The sequence below is a fragment of the Hippoglossus hippoglossus genome, chromosome 19 (assembly GCF_009819705.1).
Source record: "Hippoglossus hippoglossus isolate fHipHip1 chromosome 19, fHipHip1.pri, whole genome shotgun sequence".
NCBI classification, from domain to species: Eukaryota; Metazoa; Chordata; class Actinopteri; order Pleuronectiformes; family Pleuronectidae; genus Hippoglossus; species Hippoglossus hippoglossus.
Window position 1 is genome coordinate 19,161,839 of NC_047169.1, and position 20,167 is coordinate 19,182,005.

A 20,167-nucleotide genomic window follows, 5' to 3' on the forward strand; every position below is an offset into this window, starting at 1 on the left:
ATTCCTCCGGTCTCATCCTGGTCCAAGTCTAGTTATTCATCAAATACAATATCAAAATCAACTTGTAGATATTTGAGTTGTGTCATGTCCTGTCATTGAACAGTTTTCTCTCAGATAGATAGATAGACACTTAACAGACACAACAGCACAGACACCACACACTACCACAGTAAGCATGCATCAAAAAATGCTCTACATGTTTTCTTAAAGTTATTTTATTATAAGGTTATGTTTCCACCCCTATCCATTTGTGTGTTGGTTAGTTTGGAAGCAAGGTGACGCAAAAACTACAGAATGGCGTTCCACAGAACTTGGTGGGAGGACACAGTATATGTCGGAAAAGAATCCGTTAAAATTTGGTGCGGATCCTGATCATGGGGCGGATCCAGCAATTCTTTTTCACTTTCTTTAACATTACATTTTTGGAATTTCTAAAGAAGTAATATAAAGATCTTGATGAAAAAATCTGGCATATTTGGGGATATATATATATATATATATTTGATATCTACAAATGTCTGGAATTTGGTGCCGCTTGATTGAATTGAAGGCGATTGTTGGGCCTTGGCGGATATGCGCTCTCTGATTGGCTTTCTGGTTTTCTGTGTATTTACTAGACTAAATCCTCAAGCCTGTGACTTGGGAAATGTCACGTTATGTCAGATTTGTATTTGTAAATCTGTATTTATTTACAATTTGCCACTTGAATGTCATTAAGTGTGCGTCAACGTTGACTTTTTAAGTGGATATATATTCTGGAACCTATGTGTTTGGATCCTTTTGAAACAGTTTTCTGTGTCGTTTTGTGTCATTGAGGATCAAACCTGGGATCTCTGACATGTGACTGACGTGCTGAATGTGCTTGTCATGCTGTCCTGAAAGATTCCAGTGTTCTGAGATCAGTTATGATCTTGCAGCCATTAGTATTCACATGTTCAGATGTGAGTGGAAGCTGCACTTGTGCATTAGAAAATTACTTCAACAGTCTTTTCCTCCAAAGAGTTAAGAGAGAGGTGTTAGTTTTTTTTTCTTTGTGTTTCTTTACATGAAAAAATCTGCCATCTGCCTTTTACCTGTGGCTGAGGGGTAGAGCGGTCGTCCTCCAACCTGAAGGTCGGCAGTTCGATCCCCAGTCTTCCCCATCTGCATGCCGAAGTGTCCTTGGGCAAGATGCTGAACCCCGAAGTGCCCCTCATAGAACAACAAAGTGCTGCTAATAGATTCACTGTATGAATGTGTGTGTGAATGGGTGAATGTAAAACTGTACTGTAAAGAGCTTTGAGTGGTCATCAAGACTAGAAAAACGCTATATAAATACAAAACCATTTACCATTTACCTCATGACACAACACAAACATAGATTTGACATCATTCCAAAACCTGTAACGTAATGCAAATGATTAATGTGACCAACAAAGAGTAGATTATATTTAACAAAGATACATTCATGGAGGTCATATAGTGAAAATAAGAAATTCTTATCAGTGATGATAGGATGTAACAAAATACATTTTTCATGTATCTGTGCTCTTCTTAAGTGGATTTACTTTTACTTTTACTACTGTAATTTCAAAAACAGCATAATAAATAAGTTAAAATTGTTATATGATCAACGTCAGAGTTAATCTGTACAGGATTCGTTTATAGTCTTTTTTTGGTATTTAGACTTTTTGCCTTGGTATCTGTTACAATGCGTTTTGAGTTTACTCATGACTTTCCCTTTAATACTGTACAGTAAAAAAAAAAAGCTTTTGTTTATATGGTCATAATCAGGGTCCCTTATGATACATTATAAGAAATTGCAGAAAAAAGTGAAGTACAAGACATTGTTATGTTTGTGTACAGTGTCTTATTTAAATAAAAAACACATGTTAAACTACAACTATTCAGCCTTTTTTGAAATAACTGGTGTAATTGTTCTTCAATGTAACATGAGTTCTCTATGCCACAGTAAAATCAAATCAGAACCCAGAAAACAAGTCGAGAGGTGTTTTGCATTTCAGTGTTGTCCAGCAGAGGGAAGCATAGGCCTGCCACCAGACTAGCTTGTCTAGCTTCTGAAATCTATACACGTGTTGATAGATTGTATAGTACAGTGTGTTGGTATTAGTCCACAGTCTCTTTTCAGGTGAGACTTTCATCCTGAAACATTTGTCTCTGGAAGAAGAGAAGCTACTCCGGTCTTACTTACCATCTTCATCTCTGATGCAAACATACTGTTTGATACACAATTAACTGTCAAGCACATTTATGCTTTTTTTTTTTATTCTGTAGTGCAATTACTTTTCCAATGTCCTGCAAATATTAGTCAAATGTAAATCATAATAAAAGTTGTTCAAAGTTCATCACATCAAGCAAACGTTTGGTAACTTTATGTAATAACTTTACAATTTGGATTCAAATGATGCAGATATCTTTGCTGTACTTTGCCATTAAGTGACAGTTAAGAGCAAAGTGTGCAAATTCACTGTATGAGGCATAATAATAATAATATGTAGATTTGTTTTCATCTGGAGTTAATACCAGGATTACATGGATGGGCCTATAATCTTTCAGGAATATACTCACACTGAACATCCCAGCGCTGGTTGTACATAGAGTCATAATGCTGCTCGTCAGGAGCTCCGAGCTGCATTGGGCTTATTTGACTGGATAAAGTCAGAAGAAGTCTGAATCTCCAGAGTCCCAACCAATATGAAACACTAAAATGTCCCAGTTTTCAACATTCAGTATCAATTTGTTCATGTTTTCACCACAGTTTAGATATTTACAATATTCTGTTAACTAACCAAGAGATATACACAATGCACCACACATCTGAATTCAACTGGTCTTAATGCAAAGCAACACCTTTACCACTCTGCAACATTGCTATACAACTTCAGACAGTTTAACAAAGCATCAGCCAGCTGATCTGGGGACTGCTCTGCCCTGCTCTGTCCTGTGCAGCTTCAATACAGAGCCCTCTCCATTCATTCTTCAGATCTTTTCATCTTGGAAAAGTTGTTGAGACATTTCAATCGAGACCAAAGTGGTGGAGCTCAGATTCAAATTAAGAAAACGTTATCTATTCCAAAAAGGGCAATTCATTTTACTGTCTGTCCCATTCATAAATAGAATAAATGGAATAAAATGAATAACCAACAGCAATAAATAAATAAAAACAGTATGTGTTGTTATAAGTTAGAAGGATGAGCAAGCGACAGACTGACATTGCTATCACTTTTTTATCATGTCACTGGTGTGGCTGAAAAGAAAGAGCTCTCACTGTGCAGTAAATCATATAAAACAGCAGATTATATCACATTACATAACTGTGCACTTGCTTGACTCGCCCAGTCTTGGTTGGGGTCCTGCATGGCTACCTCTGCTGTGGAGGCAATGGACTGGATTAAGCTGGGAAGCTTTTTATCCTCAAAAGGATTTCTGAGTATCAGAGATGGTTTTATTCAGGGCTTAAACTGACGGAGACACCATCAGTTATTTCGCTGCTCTGTGTGTGTTTGTGTGTGTTTCAGGAGCCGCAGCTTAAAGGTCTGAATCATGAGTTCAGGTCTGTGAAATAATGTGATCAAATTCCTGCACAGATTCTCTGACAAAAGCTCAACAGCTTATATACATGGAACGGTGGGAAATTGTGTGTGTGTGTGTGTGTGTGTGTGTGTGTGTGTGTGTGTGTGTGTGTGTGTGTGTGTGTGTGTGTGTGTGTGTGTGTGTGTGTGTGTGTGTGTGTGTGTGTGTGTGTGTGTGTACTTGTACGGATATCTTTGTGAGGACCATTTTGAACTTAGAAACTACGAAGTGAGGACATTTCGTCCGGTCCCACTTCCAATGGACTTGGTTTTAGGATTAGAATTAGATTTAAATTTAGGTGTAGGTTTACTAGTTAGGGTAAGGATTAGGGGTATGCATTTAGTTGTGATGGTTAAGGTTAGGGGCAAGGGAATGCTTAATGCCAAATAGTGTCCTCACTAAGATAGAAGTACAAGGTTGTATGTGTGTGTGTGTGCGTGTGTGTGTGTGTGTGTGTGTGTGTGTGTGTGTGTGTGTGTGTGTGTATGTGTGTGTAAGCGGTAAGTGGAGTGGCTATGTACTTATGCAAGGTCATGTCTGTAAAACCCCTTTTATCTGATAAGAAAATAATCGTGGAAGAGGGTAGTTCAGTATTACTTTAAATTATGCATTCATGAAACAGTTTCAAAAGAGGCCTCTTGCCCTTTTGAATTAACGCCAGTTCCTTGTGCAGTAACACAGTCAGAGGCAATGGACTGTGGCCGTTTTGGCTCATCATAACTTCCATCCCAAAGCAATGTGGGTTATATTACAGTAATGATTCTCTGCTGTGTAATAATCGTCTTCGGGGCAGGAGGATGCTGCAGAGATCTACGGTCTTCATAAAAAACGAATCCAGCAAAAACAAAAACAACTTCTGCATCAATGTCAGTGAACTCTGGTGCATCTCTGCACTTGTGGGTGACGGACAGATAAGGCTCGCAGGTGGTGCTGCAGTTGTGTGTTCATGCATGTGTTCAGCCTCATCCATACACACTCCAGACACACTCCACGCTGCCAGCGACAAAAAACCTTGGTATGACACCAATAGCTACCTGAGTATGGAGCAAATGCATCCTCATAAATTATTATTAGGTGGAGAAAGCTTTTGCTACTCTACTTTTTTGTTTTTATAAAAAAATTCTTGAGTTGCAGCAACTGACCAAAACAAGATTTTAAAAAACATACATTTTTGGACCACCCTTTGAGTTGGTTCAGTCCAACTCATCACAAATCGATTGGAGCAAAATGTATTTCATTACTACTTTTCTTTAATTTCATTTTTAATTTTGACTTTGGATGCAATTATTTTGAAATACAAGGTTACATATCTCCATGTAACCTAGCTGCTCTGTACTGAGTTGTCATTATCATGGTTATTCTGTCATTTGAGATGTGTATAGGTTTATTGTTTCACAGTGATGTCTAGTCCTCCACTAAAATGATTATTTTAAATCTTGAGGAGCAGAAGTCGTCTTCTGCGTTGTGCATTAAAATAGTTCTTGATGTAGGTTAAAATGATCTATTGTTGAAATTATGATCAGTAATTCCTGTAGAACATTACAACTACGCCAGTTAGTGGAGCTGTGGGAGCAGCCATACCACCAAAACATGTGTGTCAAATAAACAGGTGCCATTGGAATTACGTGAGGTCATTTCACTCGTCCAAGTTTATTGTACTGTGTGTCTGTTGTATGAAGAAGCCTTGTGGGTATTGAGAATAGCAGCGCTCAGGTTTAACATCGTTGAACCAAGTTATCCAAACCACATTGTGATGTGTTATCATTTCATTTCATGCTTGTCCTTGTTTCATTTTGAAGATGATCTCATAGTCTGCAACCTAAACAATATATAATGTTTTTAGAAATATAATTTTAAATGTGAAACAATTTCAGGTCCTGATCCACCCAGGTATATACACAGGTTGATACATTATTGGTTTTTCCTGTCGACTTGTGCAGGTGGCTCTTTCTTGACCTAATCCAAGAGCTTAGGTTGCGTGGAAATACAGGAAATTTGCTTTAGATTACATTTTTAATCTCGGGGTGGACCCACCGATATTCCTTTCTTTCCAATTTTGCTCCCCCATTTTAAAGCATAACCAGTGACCCTTGATGTTGCATTTAATCACTTATTTGCATCTTTCTATAGGCAGTCTGAGGCTATAAACAAACATTTTGACTGCAAGAATATTTTTATCAACATTTACTAAAGGCAAAATGACAATTTTCTATGACAGAGTAAACTGCTTGATATTTTCTGCAGACGATGTGTCCTGCCTTTTGTTTTTAAGCACAGTAAAGAGCAAATCATCAAACTAAGGCAATGCCGGTTATGTCCTGAATGTGCCTGGAGGCCTGTGAGGTAACAGCAGGAAATTTGCTCTTCTTTGAATATTTTTTTTATTCAAAGTTTTATTCAAATCTATTGTAAGCCCGAACTTTGTATGAAAAAACGAATGCTTGCCTCAGCTGTCTCTGTTAGGATCTGCCTCTTGAGTGACTCCATGTATGGATTTTGTTTTCTTATTTTCAGTTTTATTTGGAGACATGTCCTTCCTCATGTGTCTGCAGTTGTTTTACCTCCTGCTCCAGTGCACCCATGTTTCCCCTGTGTCTCTTTGCCTCCGCACTGTGCTTCTTCTCACTTTGTGTCAGTTGGTCTGTTCTGTTTCTCCCGAGTTTGGATTACTTAGTTTGCATCCTGTTTTGCATCTGCCTCTCTGCCAGAAGCACAACAGGCCACGACAAAACACAGACCCTCACCTGACTGCAAAGCTTTGGAGTGGTGTACTTAACTGTCAATAATTTCATCCCTTATATACACAGCAAAGTGTAATGGAGAGGTAGAGAGAGTGAGAGAAGCATGGTCTAATCCTGACCTTAAACCCTGGTAAAAATAGGACTAGGACTAGAGAGAAGGAGATTAGAACAAGAGATTAACTCTCTATTTGTTTATAGGAGCATTCACTGCTGGAGGTGCATGACGAAAGTAATTCAGAGGAGAGGAGAGGAGAAAGAGCCCATGCAGGGAGAGAAAATGAACAGAGGAAAATAATGATACTCAGTAGAGCACACACCTCTACTAAGGCCCCTTAATTTGAATCAGGCAGCACCGAATTTCAGTCCCCTAAATATAGGGCATAATAGTTTTGCCTGATGGGGGGTCTAGTATCAAAACGCTGCAGCATACAGTAGTAAATCACTGATTGCAAGTGTATGTGCATACAACCATCTGATGTATGTGTGTGAGAGACACTGTTGCGAAACCATGTCTCAGAAAACTCAATTTTGCAATGAATGATTGCGAGTGTCAATGAAACGTGTGTGTGTGTCTGTGTGTGTGTGGGAGAGAGAGAGCATATAATATGGGCAGTTGTAATTCTATGCATGTGCATGTGTGCAGGGCTGTACATTTCACCTCAGGAAAAGTGATCTCAACCTGAGGCTTTGTGTATTCCAGTATGTCTTCCATCCATCTAACAATCAGAGTTGATCAGAGGCAGCGGAGCCACAAACACTCCCAGTGTGAGGGATACACTCATCTCCGGGTCTCACGCTCTGCTGCTGCTTCTATTAAAGCCAGTGGCAGCCAGCTGAGGAACCAATGTATGAAAACTGGATATTTCAAAGCAGATTAAATCTCAGAGGTTTGATAAGGCCCGACATACGTAATGTTTTCATACTCCTAGGAAGCGAGGCTCAGAAAACTCCATTAATCTACATAAGGTATTGAGAGTAAGGCCGTAACCCACAGGATGTATCAAGATTATTTCCTAGAATATGATGTAAAGCGCAGTGACTTTATGGCTATCGTGCAGCTCTTTCCATAAAATATAATAACTGCAGATTTTAATCTTTAATTCCTCTTAAAAGCTTTATTCGTAGGCTACAAGCCTGAGGATATAGAATACTTACATACTATATAAATCAGTAAATAAACTATACAGAACATGTGTGCACAAATGTTTTCATATTAACACATCTGTGTGAGTCAAATCATCTTATCATGGTGGTCATAATGGGTAACCTAGGATTGCAAACACAGACTTTAATACAAAACAGCCTGAAGGTTAAGCATTCAAGGGTGTGCGGAGGAGCAGAGAATGTCACGACTCCCAGCATTTTTATTTCTATGTACTAGCTGCTATATGTACATTTTAAAATGAACAAATATATCTGCAGAGAGGCTGAACTTTGAGTAAAAAACAGTGGGGACTTCTGCAGTCCCTCTGGCCCCTTACTAAAGGTGCAAAATAGTGTAGCCCACCCAACCAGCCTCCCTGGAGTACTATCAACACTTTGTCTCAAACTGCAGAGGAGAGACTGGAGGGGAGTCAGTCAGGAATCATATTCGCATTGTATAACATGAATGAATCAGTATCATGACATATCTGCAACATTACTCAGCAACACTTTCAACCACATGGCCCTAGTCTCAAAAACATTTGCCAAAACATTTGTTGCCATGGACCTCACATCCATGGCAACATCCCCTAAATGTTTGCTTCGTTTTTTCATCAAAATCCATGAATTGGTGAAATTGGTGAAAATGGCAAAACCAACAAAAAAAAAGGGAGTGATACAAAAGTTTCCTGAATCCGCCTCTTTCTCCAGATCCACCCCAACACTGTATCTGCTCTTCCTTGCCACACACCCCATCCTTCCACCAAGTTTCAATACAACTGATGGAGTAGCTCTACTAAAAACATAACCTCCTTGATAGGTAGTCATAATGATGATCAATAAAGTCTGATTAAATGATAACTTAAAAATTTGTTTCACTTTTCTGTGTTAAATTATATTACAAATTAGCCCAGCTGCCGGCTTCAGTTTATTTTTTGCCTAATCAAACAGGAACATTTTATTTGAAATGAAACTAACTTCAGTTTTTTTTACACAGCAAGATTGATTATCTTATTCTTACCATACTTAAGATAACATTATTTTTCAGATTTCTAAAGTCTTTTGTCAGGCATACTTACCCACCCCACTGTGGGCTTGGATTGTAAAATAGTTTGAAGGTACTGAAATGGTACAGTCTGAGAAGTTTAGGGTGGTCTTTATCTGAGAGCTGATTCTTTTTGTTTCAGCAAACACAATATGACGTATAATCAATACAACAAAGAGTGATTGTGTATAAGAACGTATAATTTGAGTGAAAGAGAAGTAGCAGGTCCTTCCTTCCTGCTGCTGTCAGAGTGTACAACCACCACTGCTCCCAGTATGCACCAAACTCTGGGACTACACAACAAATTCACCTAATTGAATGGCACAATACTCATTTTCTGTCTGAATCCGGCAATCCTGTTCACACTGTAAATATTCTGTTTACACTGTATTGCTATTTTTATATGTCCTAATGTTTATATTGCATGTTTACTTACCTACAACCTTTTTACTGATGCTGTATGTTTTTTCCTTTTTCATTGAAGCATTTTAAAACATTTATAATAGAAATGGTTGAGAACAAACACAGCACTGTGCAAGGAAAGCATTCTTACAAGAAAAAGACATTGGGAATCTTAAGAAATAAATATACAGGTATATGCTGTATACAGTCGTGATACAACATTTGGCATAATTTTGAAATAAATAAATATAATAAGGAGCAAGGACAAAAGAGGCATAATTCAAACCAATAGGAATGTCGAAATACGAATAAAGAAATTCTTAATATTTTCTAAGAGTGCATATTTAGGGACATAAACTCTGATGTCAGGTAAAGGAGGGCATATGATTTCTCCATTTTAAATTGGGTGTGCAATTCCACCCTTCAGCCTTGAGCCTTGACCATCAAGAGCAGGTAAGACACACTATACTTCCTGCAAACAGGATCCTCTCACCTTATTTCCCACTACAGAGGCTCATTCACAACCACTAAATGGCTCTTTTAAAGGGAAAAAAAGGAAACACAACAAATACCACTACTACATGGAGGGACAGAACATAGGAGCACATGGTAAGTATAACACAACAATGTTTCAAACTGCAACAAAATAAAAAGGTAACTGAACTAAATGATGGCTGTGTGCTTACTTCAATCGACAATCTTTAATGTACCTTGACGTGAACTGTAACATATTCTCAACACAAACAAATCCGGGATAGAAAGTGATGCTATGTTACTAAAGTGATGGTAAATTATAGTAAAATGAACATGTGTAAAATCTAATGAGTGCAATGTGAAATGTAGTCAAAGATGTTATCTTATATATACAGTCTATGGCAGGGGTCACTAACAGGCAGAGCGTGGGCCGTCATCCAATCCGGACCCAAATCCATATCTGATAAATCATTGAGAATTTTAACATTTTGATTAAACGTTTCTATTTTAACCATCGCATATTTCCTAGCCTTTACTGCAGTGGTTTAGCAGCTCAGGAAACTCAAATCAATTTCATGTTCTGTTAATCATCTCACGTGACTAAAATTTACAAGACAAGAAAATCGTAAACTCGATTAGAATTTTTTTATATTACTTTTTTTCCAAAATGAAGCATGTTATTTTAAGACACATAAAAAAAAGGCTTTCTGTTATGTATTTTGTTTTTTACTTGACATAAGAAAATATATTTTTTTAATTATAAAATTATGTAATTATTTCTATTATCTATAATCCCTCCAGTTCAATACTGTCTTTGATTTGACAGTGTAATATTTCAATAGACAATCTCTCTATACATATTGCACTTTATCATAACACGAGTAGTCACACATGATTATGCTCCGGACTTTAGCTCGAGGAGATTTTCTCCATCGGGGCTTCACCCACACGTGACCCGCCCCGTTCCGCGCTCTGCCCTTGTGGCTCCTCCGACTTGCCGTAGATCAGCCGCCTCCTCGCATATAAAAGCGGCCCGCGCAGCCTCTGTGCTCCTCTCCCACGTTAACCAGGCTGTCAGCTGCTGTCACCAGATCTCTCTACTCTCAGGTAACGTCCCGTTAAACTTCTTTACCCATGTTTAATATCCACCTGCACGTCGCACACGTTCCGTATCAACCCTGTGGTTTAAAGGAAGCGGTTTGAGGCCGGCGCTCCTCGTTTTGATACTTATCTGAAGAAGCCGGCTTTTACTGGCACGTTACGTACAAACACTAACTTGCTTCCAGCTCAGTTAAATCCTTTTATTTAAAAGTAAAGGGAAACGTTATGTGGAAGACGGAAGTGAAGGACACGTTGCTCCGGTGCGGTCGTGGCGCAGCGAGGCGTTCACCGGCTGACGGGGCTGGAGGTGATTTGTCTGCGGAACAAAAGACCATGTGGCTGTTGGCGGAGGCCCGGGCCTGTGCTGGCTGTTCCCAGGTCTCCTGGATGGGTCTCTGCTACGGGGGGGGAGAGCTGTGGTCAGGTTTGAATGAGTTTCAGCCGGAAGCTCGAACCTCCGACAGACTGAAGAACTGTCAAAGTGCAGCCAGCAGCTCCCAGACATTTTTACACCAGTCATCACATCCACTTCCTGTAGTAGTGAACTCACTGGGCTGTACAGACCTGATCGCATACTGTTCATCTAGTGTGTGTGTTGCTTATCTGAGTTAATTGTTGTGAAAAGTGAAATTATAATGTCGCTCGAGCAGGTGTCCTGACCTTTTCTTTTGTTGTCTGACCAGCCGTTCATCCTGACCGTGAAATAGACAGACCCCACCCCCGTCTTTATGCAATTACATTTCTTTGTCATAAGGGTTTAATAATAACACCTAAGAATCATTGCCAAATTCTTTTTTTAACATTTTATATTGGCAGATAAATGGGTATCGACAAAAAGTGTCACTCCCTAATGTGGGAACACATCAAGTCTGTTCTAAAATCTAAGCCTTGTGTTTGACTGCAGCTTGCGCTTCAGACTGCACATCACCGAACTTGCACAGACATGCTTTTATGAGAGATGTCTCTAGTGTTCTGACCTGTGTTAAGTTTTTAAAGATACTGAAATCATTTTACATGTTAGCTCATCACGCCTGGATTACTGCATCAGCCTTTTTTACATGTTTAAATGGCAAAAACTATAGACTACTAGGCTACACACTGTTTTTTAGAACAGATTTTAAGGTACTTTTTAATTACCTACAAATCACTACATGGGCTTACAATATATTTCAGATCTCTTTTCCCCGTGTAACCCATCCTTGGGCAGGGGTCCACTATGTGCCCCAAGGCTTTGGATCGCCTTGCCTGAGGAAATTTGTCTGTGGCCTCTTTTAAAATCTATGCTCAAAACACATTTTGATCGTATTGCTTTTCCATATTTTACCTGGGTTCAGTGTTTATTCTTTGTCCTGTTTCTTACTCAATTTTGTCTGATCGATGAAGACCCAGTAGATGGCAGTAATGCATTTTTTTTTTTTTTGGCCACCTGCCAATAAATCTAACAAAGAACTGAATTGGATCCATATGGGTTGGGCCCTTCAAAGGACCCCTACATTTGCATTTGATCTTTGACGTGCACAAGTTTAAAACTATTTTGCACATGGAAAAGAAATAAGAATGGTAAAATAGTGTTAATTGAATTCTAGAAATTATTAGTAACGTCATTCTTCAGGGACTTGCTACATGCATGAGGTGTGAGCAGCTAAACCTGTGCTGGACTCTGTCCGGTGTACCTGACAGTGCAGGGATAAAGTTGTTTCCTCTGTGGGCGGGGCTGGCAACAAGTCACAGTGGTTCAGTAGTCAGATCGGCACTAACCTTCACATCGTCTGTGCGTTCCCTGTACCATGGGGTCGGGGCCCTCGGCAGCCGGCCCCGCCTGTGCCAAATGCAACCAAGTGGTGTGAGTGACACTCGGGCTTCCTCCTCCAGGAGTTTACACTTTTTTAATTGTCTTCAATCCTTTTTTTCCCCCTCTGCTTTGTTTTCAGAATCATGGCCGAGCTTAAGGAGCGTACCTTTATTGCCATCAAGCCCGATGGTGTGCAGAGGGGCATCGTTGGAGATATCATCAAGAGGTTTGAGGCTAAGGGCTTCAAACTTGTGGCCATGAAGATGGTTCATGTAAGTAAACAGAATATAATATGCTTGCATTCACCTGTAGGGTGAGGGATGTTACAGTGGCTCCTTTCGTGAAGGTCACTGGGTGATATTTTTAACTGCTATAGGATGTGCACATGATCATGTAAGTGTGCAGAGTAACCCTTAAGACCTCCGGTGAGCTGATTAGCCTGCTCTTGTCTATTCCTGACTGTAGCACGACCAGCGTCCCCTGATCCTTGAACATCTGAGCTGTGACAGATTGGGATGTTTTCTTTACCATGCTGAGTGGTTCATTTATAACCCTGCATTATGCAAGAATTTCTGTTTTTAAAATGACCTGTATTTTTCTGGGTCTCGATACAAATGACTGTCACTGAGGGAAAGATTAATTCTAATTAATCCTGCTGTCTGCAATTCAGCAGGAAGTGACATGTAAGTGGGAGCCAAGTACATTCTGACTAAGTATAACTGAACAGTGTCCAGAAGAGGTGGAGCTTATTGAATTTAGAGTTGCATGTAATATTTTCAACTAGTCATCCCACTGAAATGTTTCCTTCTCAGTTATGAGTCATTTTGAGCTCAGTCTTATTCTGAAAGAGAATCGTGGTTGAATAAATTGCAGACTGAATTTTGTAGATTTGACATCACTAGTGTTATTATTTGGCCTCTTTTGCTGGATGTTTGCTCTTTTTGATTGGTTGAGACATCTGCTTACAGGATTTGTGGTTATACACTTTGACATTAGAGTGGGATGTATTGTATGTTGCCACAGTTGTTGTGTCCTCAGGCACAAACATGGATTACATAACTCACCCACTTTTTTATTTAGACAAACTCCAGCTTGCTATTAATACTTGGTCTGATGTTAGTCAGAAATGAGCCCGATGTAATGGGAGTTGATCGACATGGTGGAGGATTTCCTTTAAAGATTGAGCATATGTTTAGTAATTAACCTTTTATCCAACAAAGCTTTATTTTTACAGAGGAATACATGACTTAAAAGACCTAAGAACCCTACAGCATGTTGACATGTTCCAGTTTCTGAATTAAAAGTACAAGCTGTCCTCTGCTGAGAAGTGAGGTTGACCTAGTCTTATGTGTATTGTGCCAAATCACAACGTGCATCATCTCAAGGCACTGCTAAGGTTGAGATCTTTCTTGAGAAACTCAACAATTTCCACAACACGCAGACACATAGGTGACTTTTTAGTAGTTTTTCCTTACTCTTTGAGGATTAAGGGCGGAGGATGTCCCACCTTGTTAAAGCCCTATGGTCAAACTGTGATTTGTTAATATGGGCTACACAAATAAAATTAGATTTTCTGTGGAGAGAAACTCTTAACTGGAAGAAACTTCTAGAACCAGACTCACTGTGGAAGACATCCTCAGCTAAAATAACCTGTATACTCGAGGGTGGCAGCATCTGGAGGCCACACTTCTAATCTACACACACCTTCAAGTGGGATGCGGCCCACAGTGACATCTCTTAAAGGGATGGTTCACTGAAAAATGAACATTCATTATCTACTCACCACTATGCTGATGGAGGGGTGGGTGAAGTGTTTGAGTCCACAAAACACTTCTGGAGGCTCGGGGGAAAACTTTGTAGCAGCTGAATCAATACTATTGAATTCAATGGTAGGGCTGAGCGATAAAACGATATCGATAATTATCGCGATATAACTTTTCCTCGATAGAAATTGTATGTCGATATAACGTAGCGAGAACTCGTATGTCCATGTTTTGACGGAAAACACAAACCGCCAATGAGCATAGCGCCGAACCAATCATGTGGCTGGAATAGTTACGCCCACATCAGGTTGGTTTGACGCACAGAGTGTAGGAGCAGCAGCACACGTTAATGTTTGGGCTCCTGCACAGAGGTGGACGATTCAGCATCGATGCAGTGACTGAACATAATGTTTTGAGTTATGTTCATAGTTTCAGCAGGTTTCCACTGCTGAATTATAGGACTAGATGGTGAATATCCCATGTGATTATCAGTTAATGTGTGTAGAGGGACGGAGACGAGCAGGGGGACGAAGACACAACACTCTCACACACTCCTGCAGACAGAAGTTCCTCTCGCAAATTACGGCGTAACTCAGTGTTTCAACTTCATATATGCAGACGAAGCGACGCCCCGTTTATCCAGGAACATAAATATGAATTCGGCAGCTGTGATTAGAAAACAGAGGAGCAGAGTCGCTTGCTGACCAGCGGAGAAATGCGCCTCAGTGCAGTGGTGCTGATTTAAGATAAAACTTTATTAAATCACACACTGGGGAAATTCTGTTACAGCAGAAGGCAGGTCAGAGTTAGGTAGACACAGGAAAGGCAATATAAAAATAAATTCAAATTGAGAAAAAAAATGCTGCATATGTACATTATATCTATCAACTGATATGAAAATAAATAGTGAAGGTTTTTTCCATATCGCCCAGCTCTAGTCAATGGCGACATACACTTCAGACATATTGAAAAAACATAACATGCCTTCATACTGCTCGTGTGGTATCTGCAAGCCCTGGAATTTATATTCAACGAGGTCATTTACACCGTGTTTTAAGCAAATGTCGTCATGGTGATACCACTGTTCACACCAGACACGCATTTCTCCGTGCCGGTCAGCCCGCGATTCTGCTTTCTCCGCTTGTTGTTGTATGTAACCAGTTCAATGTCGGGGTTCGGGGGTAAATGATGGTCTTCGTAGCCGCCCCCCACCCCTCTCTTTCGCTCTGTCTGTCTGCTTGTGTGCTTGTAGTGGATGGGCAGATGAGGAAATTTAATAATGAGAGGGGGGGAATTGGAAATCCAGGACAACAGAAGGGAAATCCAAAGTATGGGATGCATATTTGATCATTTATATCATATAAAATATGTCATTTATATCCTTTAAAATCATTTTTCAGTGTTTCCTGGTGCGATACGCTCGCGGCGAGCGAAAAAAATAGACTTGACGCCAAAACCATCGGTGCAGGGCGCGAGGTGCATCGCAGCCGATGTGAACAGCACAATTGTGTAACGGGGGCGGAAAGGAGGCGCCTGGCTTTTCTTGGCGCGGCGCTTCCGCGTCCGGTGTAAACCCGGCGTAAGTAAAGTTGGACTCTGACGTCGTGTCTACTTGTTCCCTGCTGCAGGCCTCCAAGGACCTCCTGAACAAGCACTACATCGACCTGAAGGACAGACCTTTCTTCCCTACCCTCATCAACTACATGAGCTCTGGACCAGTGGTTGCCATGGTAAGAAGAGATGATTGTATATGACGGTATGTTGCGTTATACAATAAACAAAAAGGCTAAACCCTGGAGAGGAGCTCTGCTACCAGGCTGCTGTGCAAATGATCATCCGGTTTGACTGCTGCTACAGAAATGTGTTTTATTTTGAAGACCACTAGCAAAGTGAATTTATCTCGCATCACTGTTTACAGGCGTGGGAAGGCAAAGGTGCAGTGAAGACAGGCAGAGTGATGCTCGGTGAGACCAACCCTGCTGATTCCAAGCCTGGAACCATCAGAGGAGACTTCTGCATCGATGTCAGCAAGTAAGTGCTGAAACCGACGGCTGTAAACATCCCAATACAGTATGTAAAACGCTGACTGGGATTAAATTTTTTTTCCTATTCACAGGAACATTATCCATGGCAGCGACTCGGTGGAGAGTGCCAACAAGGAGATCTCCCTGTGGTTCACAGATGAAGAGCTGGTCAAGTACGATAGCTGTGCCGCCAGCTGGCTCTACTGAGCTGTCCTGGCTTCTGCAGCAGTTCCCTCACTGGTCAGAGACCACTGAAACTTTTGCCTCAGATTTCCAGTTTTTCATCTGTAGCAGAGGGAAGAACTGTCAAGTTCTTCATGGTCTCCTCATTCACTCAGCCCATTGTCATACTGTACTGGGATCTGGTCTCTGCGGAGGTCTAGTCTGTACATTCCTGAGCTCATTCCATTTAGTGACATTCCACCTTCTCCTTGACAGTAGTGAACGATTTGAAACTTGTCTTTGACTGTTGTTTAAAGGTGATCTGCTTTTCAATAAAACGCTCACAATACCAACTGTCTCGTCCTTCAGATTAAACACTGATGTACAGATGATCCTCTAAATCTGAAATGTATGTGATGTGGATCATGCAGGATCCTCGGCAGACTGTGAAGATGTCAGTTTGTTTAACTTGAACTGATGAAGCCTCACAGGAGGCCATTTTAAACCTAGACTGTAAAATGTTAAATCAAATAACTTCTAAACTTGAACTTGCACATTACAGGTAGACACCCATCTGTTCAACTGCACTGCCACACACCTTCAGTAAATTGAATACTTGATAATCATTTAGAGGACTTGTGACAACATTTCTCAGAACTGCAGAAAAACAAACATGAGAACCAAAGTTGCCGTTGGATGCAAGATGATCCTAAAAAGCTTCAACTATATTAGAAATCTATTTTTGTAAATATTACTAAAATTCCAACATTATTTATACCATAAATCAGATTTATGTAGCTGATCATGGGTTATGATTACAACTACATTGCTTAGACATATCATGTGTACTCTAATACTACATTACTGGCAATACCTACTATACTTGATGTGCTCTCATTCACCCAGCATCTCTTAGAGTTCTGTAACCTTAAAAGGAAGTTCTCATTATTCCCTATAAAAACACATGGTGCACAAAACATTCAATATAGACAGTTCTTAACTGAATTTGTTGAATATTCAACAAACTAGATATGACCACAAGGAAATGACAAATGTCTTTCAGCACTTATGCAGCTTCAATTCATAACATTCAACAGCACAACAAAAATAAATGCAATATGCATAACAAGACAACTCTGCAATTGTAATGTTTCTGGACAAAAAAGGCTATCGCAAAATTTGAAATTTAATAAAGAATATCAAAAGTGCATCCACAACTGTGCCCACATGTTTTTAAGATACCGGTAAACTAGTTATCACAAGTATATGAATATATATGCTGCACTGCAATGCCTTGGTTACAATGTTACAGAATAAATGTCTATGGCAACCTTAGATGTAAAATATTGTCAGTGCGGCCACATGAACTGCATTACACACACACACACACACGGTACAATTGCAGCCTGAGCACGCAGTCTGGGATCGAGTTAGGAGCGGGCCGCTGTATGGTTATTAACTTTTAAGTAGACTTTATTATTTATATATTCATTATTAAAAAATTAAAAAACAGACTACTAAAATGCCTGAGGGGGCTTGACTTTGGCTGCATAGATGGCTATAGCCCACCCCCCCCCGTGCCCCGGTGTATCACCGTGCTTGCATGTGGCTTTCTAGGTTTTCTTTCCCCTGTTAAGTAGAGGATTTGCTCCTTGTTACACCTTATAAGGAAAATAGTGATTTGTGAATTTGACTTCTCATAAAACCCTTGCTGACCCACTGCTCTGCTCCTTTAAGTGTCTGCCATTTATACTTACTGCCTCAGAGTGCTCCTGGAAGACTCAAGTGCTGAAACTCTGACAAAGAAACCCCACAGTGTTTGTAGTCATAAGCCTTTTTTATTCAGTGTAAAAGTCAGATCTTACAAAAATCACCAGATAAACTTTCACAGCCATGCGGAAACTGTTTGCAACGCTTGTAAACAAAGAAGCCATCCATTACAACCAATACTATGATCCAAACATTTGGCTTTATTTACAAAGTCTATCAAAGCTTGATCACAGCACAAATATTACCATATGAAAGGAAACTAGTACACACTATCAAAAAGATGTACAAACTTTAAACTGCAATCTAATGTACCTCAAGGGTCAGTGTTAATATCAATAGATTTATAACTATTAACATAGATTATTTTTCATTTGTATCCAAAATAAATTTTGCACCATAACCCTCTCAATTCACAAGTATTTTCAGACAATAGTAATCCCAATACATTAAGTCGTTTTTATCAAATATATATAGCACCACAATATAATGGTTTAATATAATTAGAGGGGGACCATCACATACAAAAGACCCGTGTTAGTATCCAAGAAAAAACTAATATTAACTTCAGTTTGCTCCTCATCACTGCCCCCATCCGACAGAGCCGCAACCCTGCGACTACAACTGAGTCCTGCTGATGGAAGCCTATCACCACCAGGGGGAGGGGATTCAATTGAATGGTGGGTAAAAACAAGATTATTCATGGTAATTCAAAGTAAGGGCATCGTAAATTAAAATTTAAGTCATCTATGGGATGCGTTCAAATCTGGTGTAATTGAACCAAAATTATTATAGTGATTCAAACTTTTTCAGATCATGAGAAAACCAAATTAAAGCCAAAACTTTAACATACGTCAATGTTTTGACTTAATAACCCAGAATTAAGAAATAACAAGCCAAAATTATTGTAGTGATAGCTGGTCAAAATTTGAACAATAATCGCTTTTAATTTAAGCCAAAATTATGATATAGGTCAAAATTATGTTAATATGCAATATTAAGTCAAAATCATTACAATAAATATTTTGATTAAGTACAATAATTTTGCTTTTGTGAGTTCAATTTTGACTTTGTATCTCACAATCTTGACCTTCCCTCTCTTGGTGGAAAAGGCTTCCATAGCTTCTTGTTTACAGTGGAAGAGGAAACAAGGAGACAAACTCAAGTCCAACAAATAAATGGTCACGACAAAATAACAAGTTCAGCACAATGAGCTCTGTTCTACATGCATTCAGTTGATCAGTGCACCCAATTCCACATACAAAAAAGGATCCACAATTGCTTCCATGTCCAGCTACTGATGAGCAAACACCTTAAATACACAGGTACCCGTGGCTAAAGGTCAAACATGTTCCACTGATAGATTTGGGGATCAATGGGGAAACAAGAATATCTACAAGGGAAAGTGAGAAACAGAAGATCCAAAATGGTGCTGATTGTGCATTTGATTATTTAGGGAGAGTCTGGGGAAGGGTAGCAGCAGTTAGTCCATACAACAGTCGTTTTTTTTATTTATTTATCTAAGCTATTAATGCAGTTTTGTCATGAAGTACTTTAATGTTTCCTTCTGCCCTCTGACATCAGTTAAAGGTAACTCCAGATCCTAGCTTTAAGCTAACCTCCTCCTAATGATTGTGAGTAAAATGTCTTTTATTGCTCATTTGGTCTTAGGAGCTCAGCGTTTCAGCCGAGCTTTGTATTCAATCAGATCAGGAGACAAATTAAAAAGAAATTAGTAGAAATAAATTTCATATTCTGTTAGGAAATTAGAGGAAAACAAGCTACAAAAAGCAGATTAAACCAAAAGCATCCGTGTTTTTTTTGTCGTCACACAAATGGAGAATTTATCATGAACACGTGAAATGGAAAGTGAGATAAGACCTTTGTTGTTTGAACGGCACAGAAACAAACAAGCACCTTGATAAATAGAATCTTTTTTACGCAACTTAACACCTTATTGTGAAATTGAACCATTACTTAGCACTTCAATTTGAAATGCCACTGAATTTGTATTATTCAAATATTTGATCGATTTGAACTTCTATGAAAATAGGTTTTGAAAAGTTTTCTTACAAATTCAAATACAAACTAACTGTCAGGAAAACTATTTTAAAGTTACACAAATTCAATTGTAGGGTGTTCCTGAAGTGCCAATTTTTGCAATCATCTTGATCAAGATG

At 39.4% G+C, this 20,167-nt stretch overlaps 1 protein-coding gene across 1 annotated transcript; it reads left to right on the forward strand.

The window, feature by feature from the left end:
- Positions 1-10,338: 10,338 nt before the first annotated feature.
- On the forward strand, positions 10,339-16,571 carry LOC117752401 (nucleoside diphosphate kinase A1-like). Its single transcript, XM_034569656.1, has 5 exons — positions 10,339-10,485; positions 12,411-12,543; positions 15,663-15,764; positions 15,953-16,065; positions 16,151-16,571. The coding sequence occupies exons 2-5, from the start codon at positions 12,415-12,417 to the stop codon at positions 16,263-16,265; spliced, it is 459 nt and encodes a 152-aa protein (XP_034425547.1). The 5' UTR covers positions 10,339-10,485; positions 12,411-12,414; the 3' UTR covers positions 16,266-16,571.
- The last annotated feature ends 3,596 nt before the right edge of the window (positions 16,572-20,167 follow it).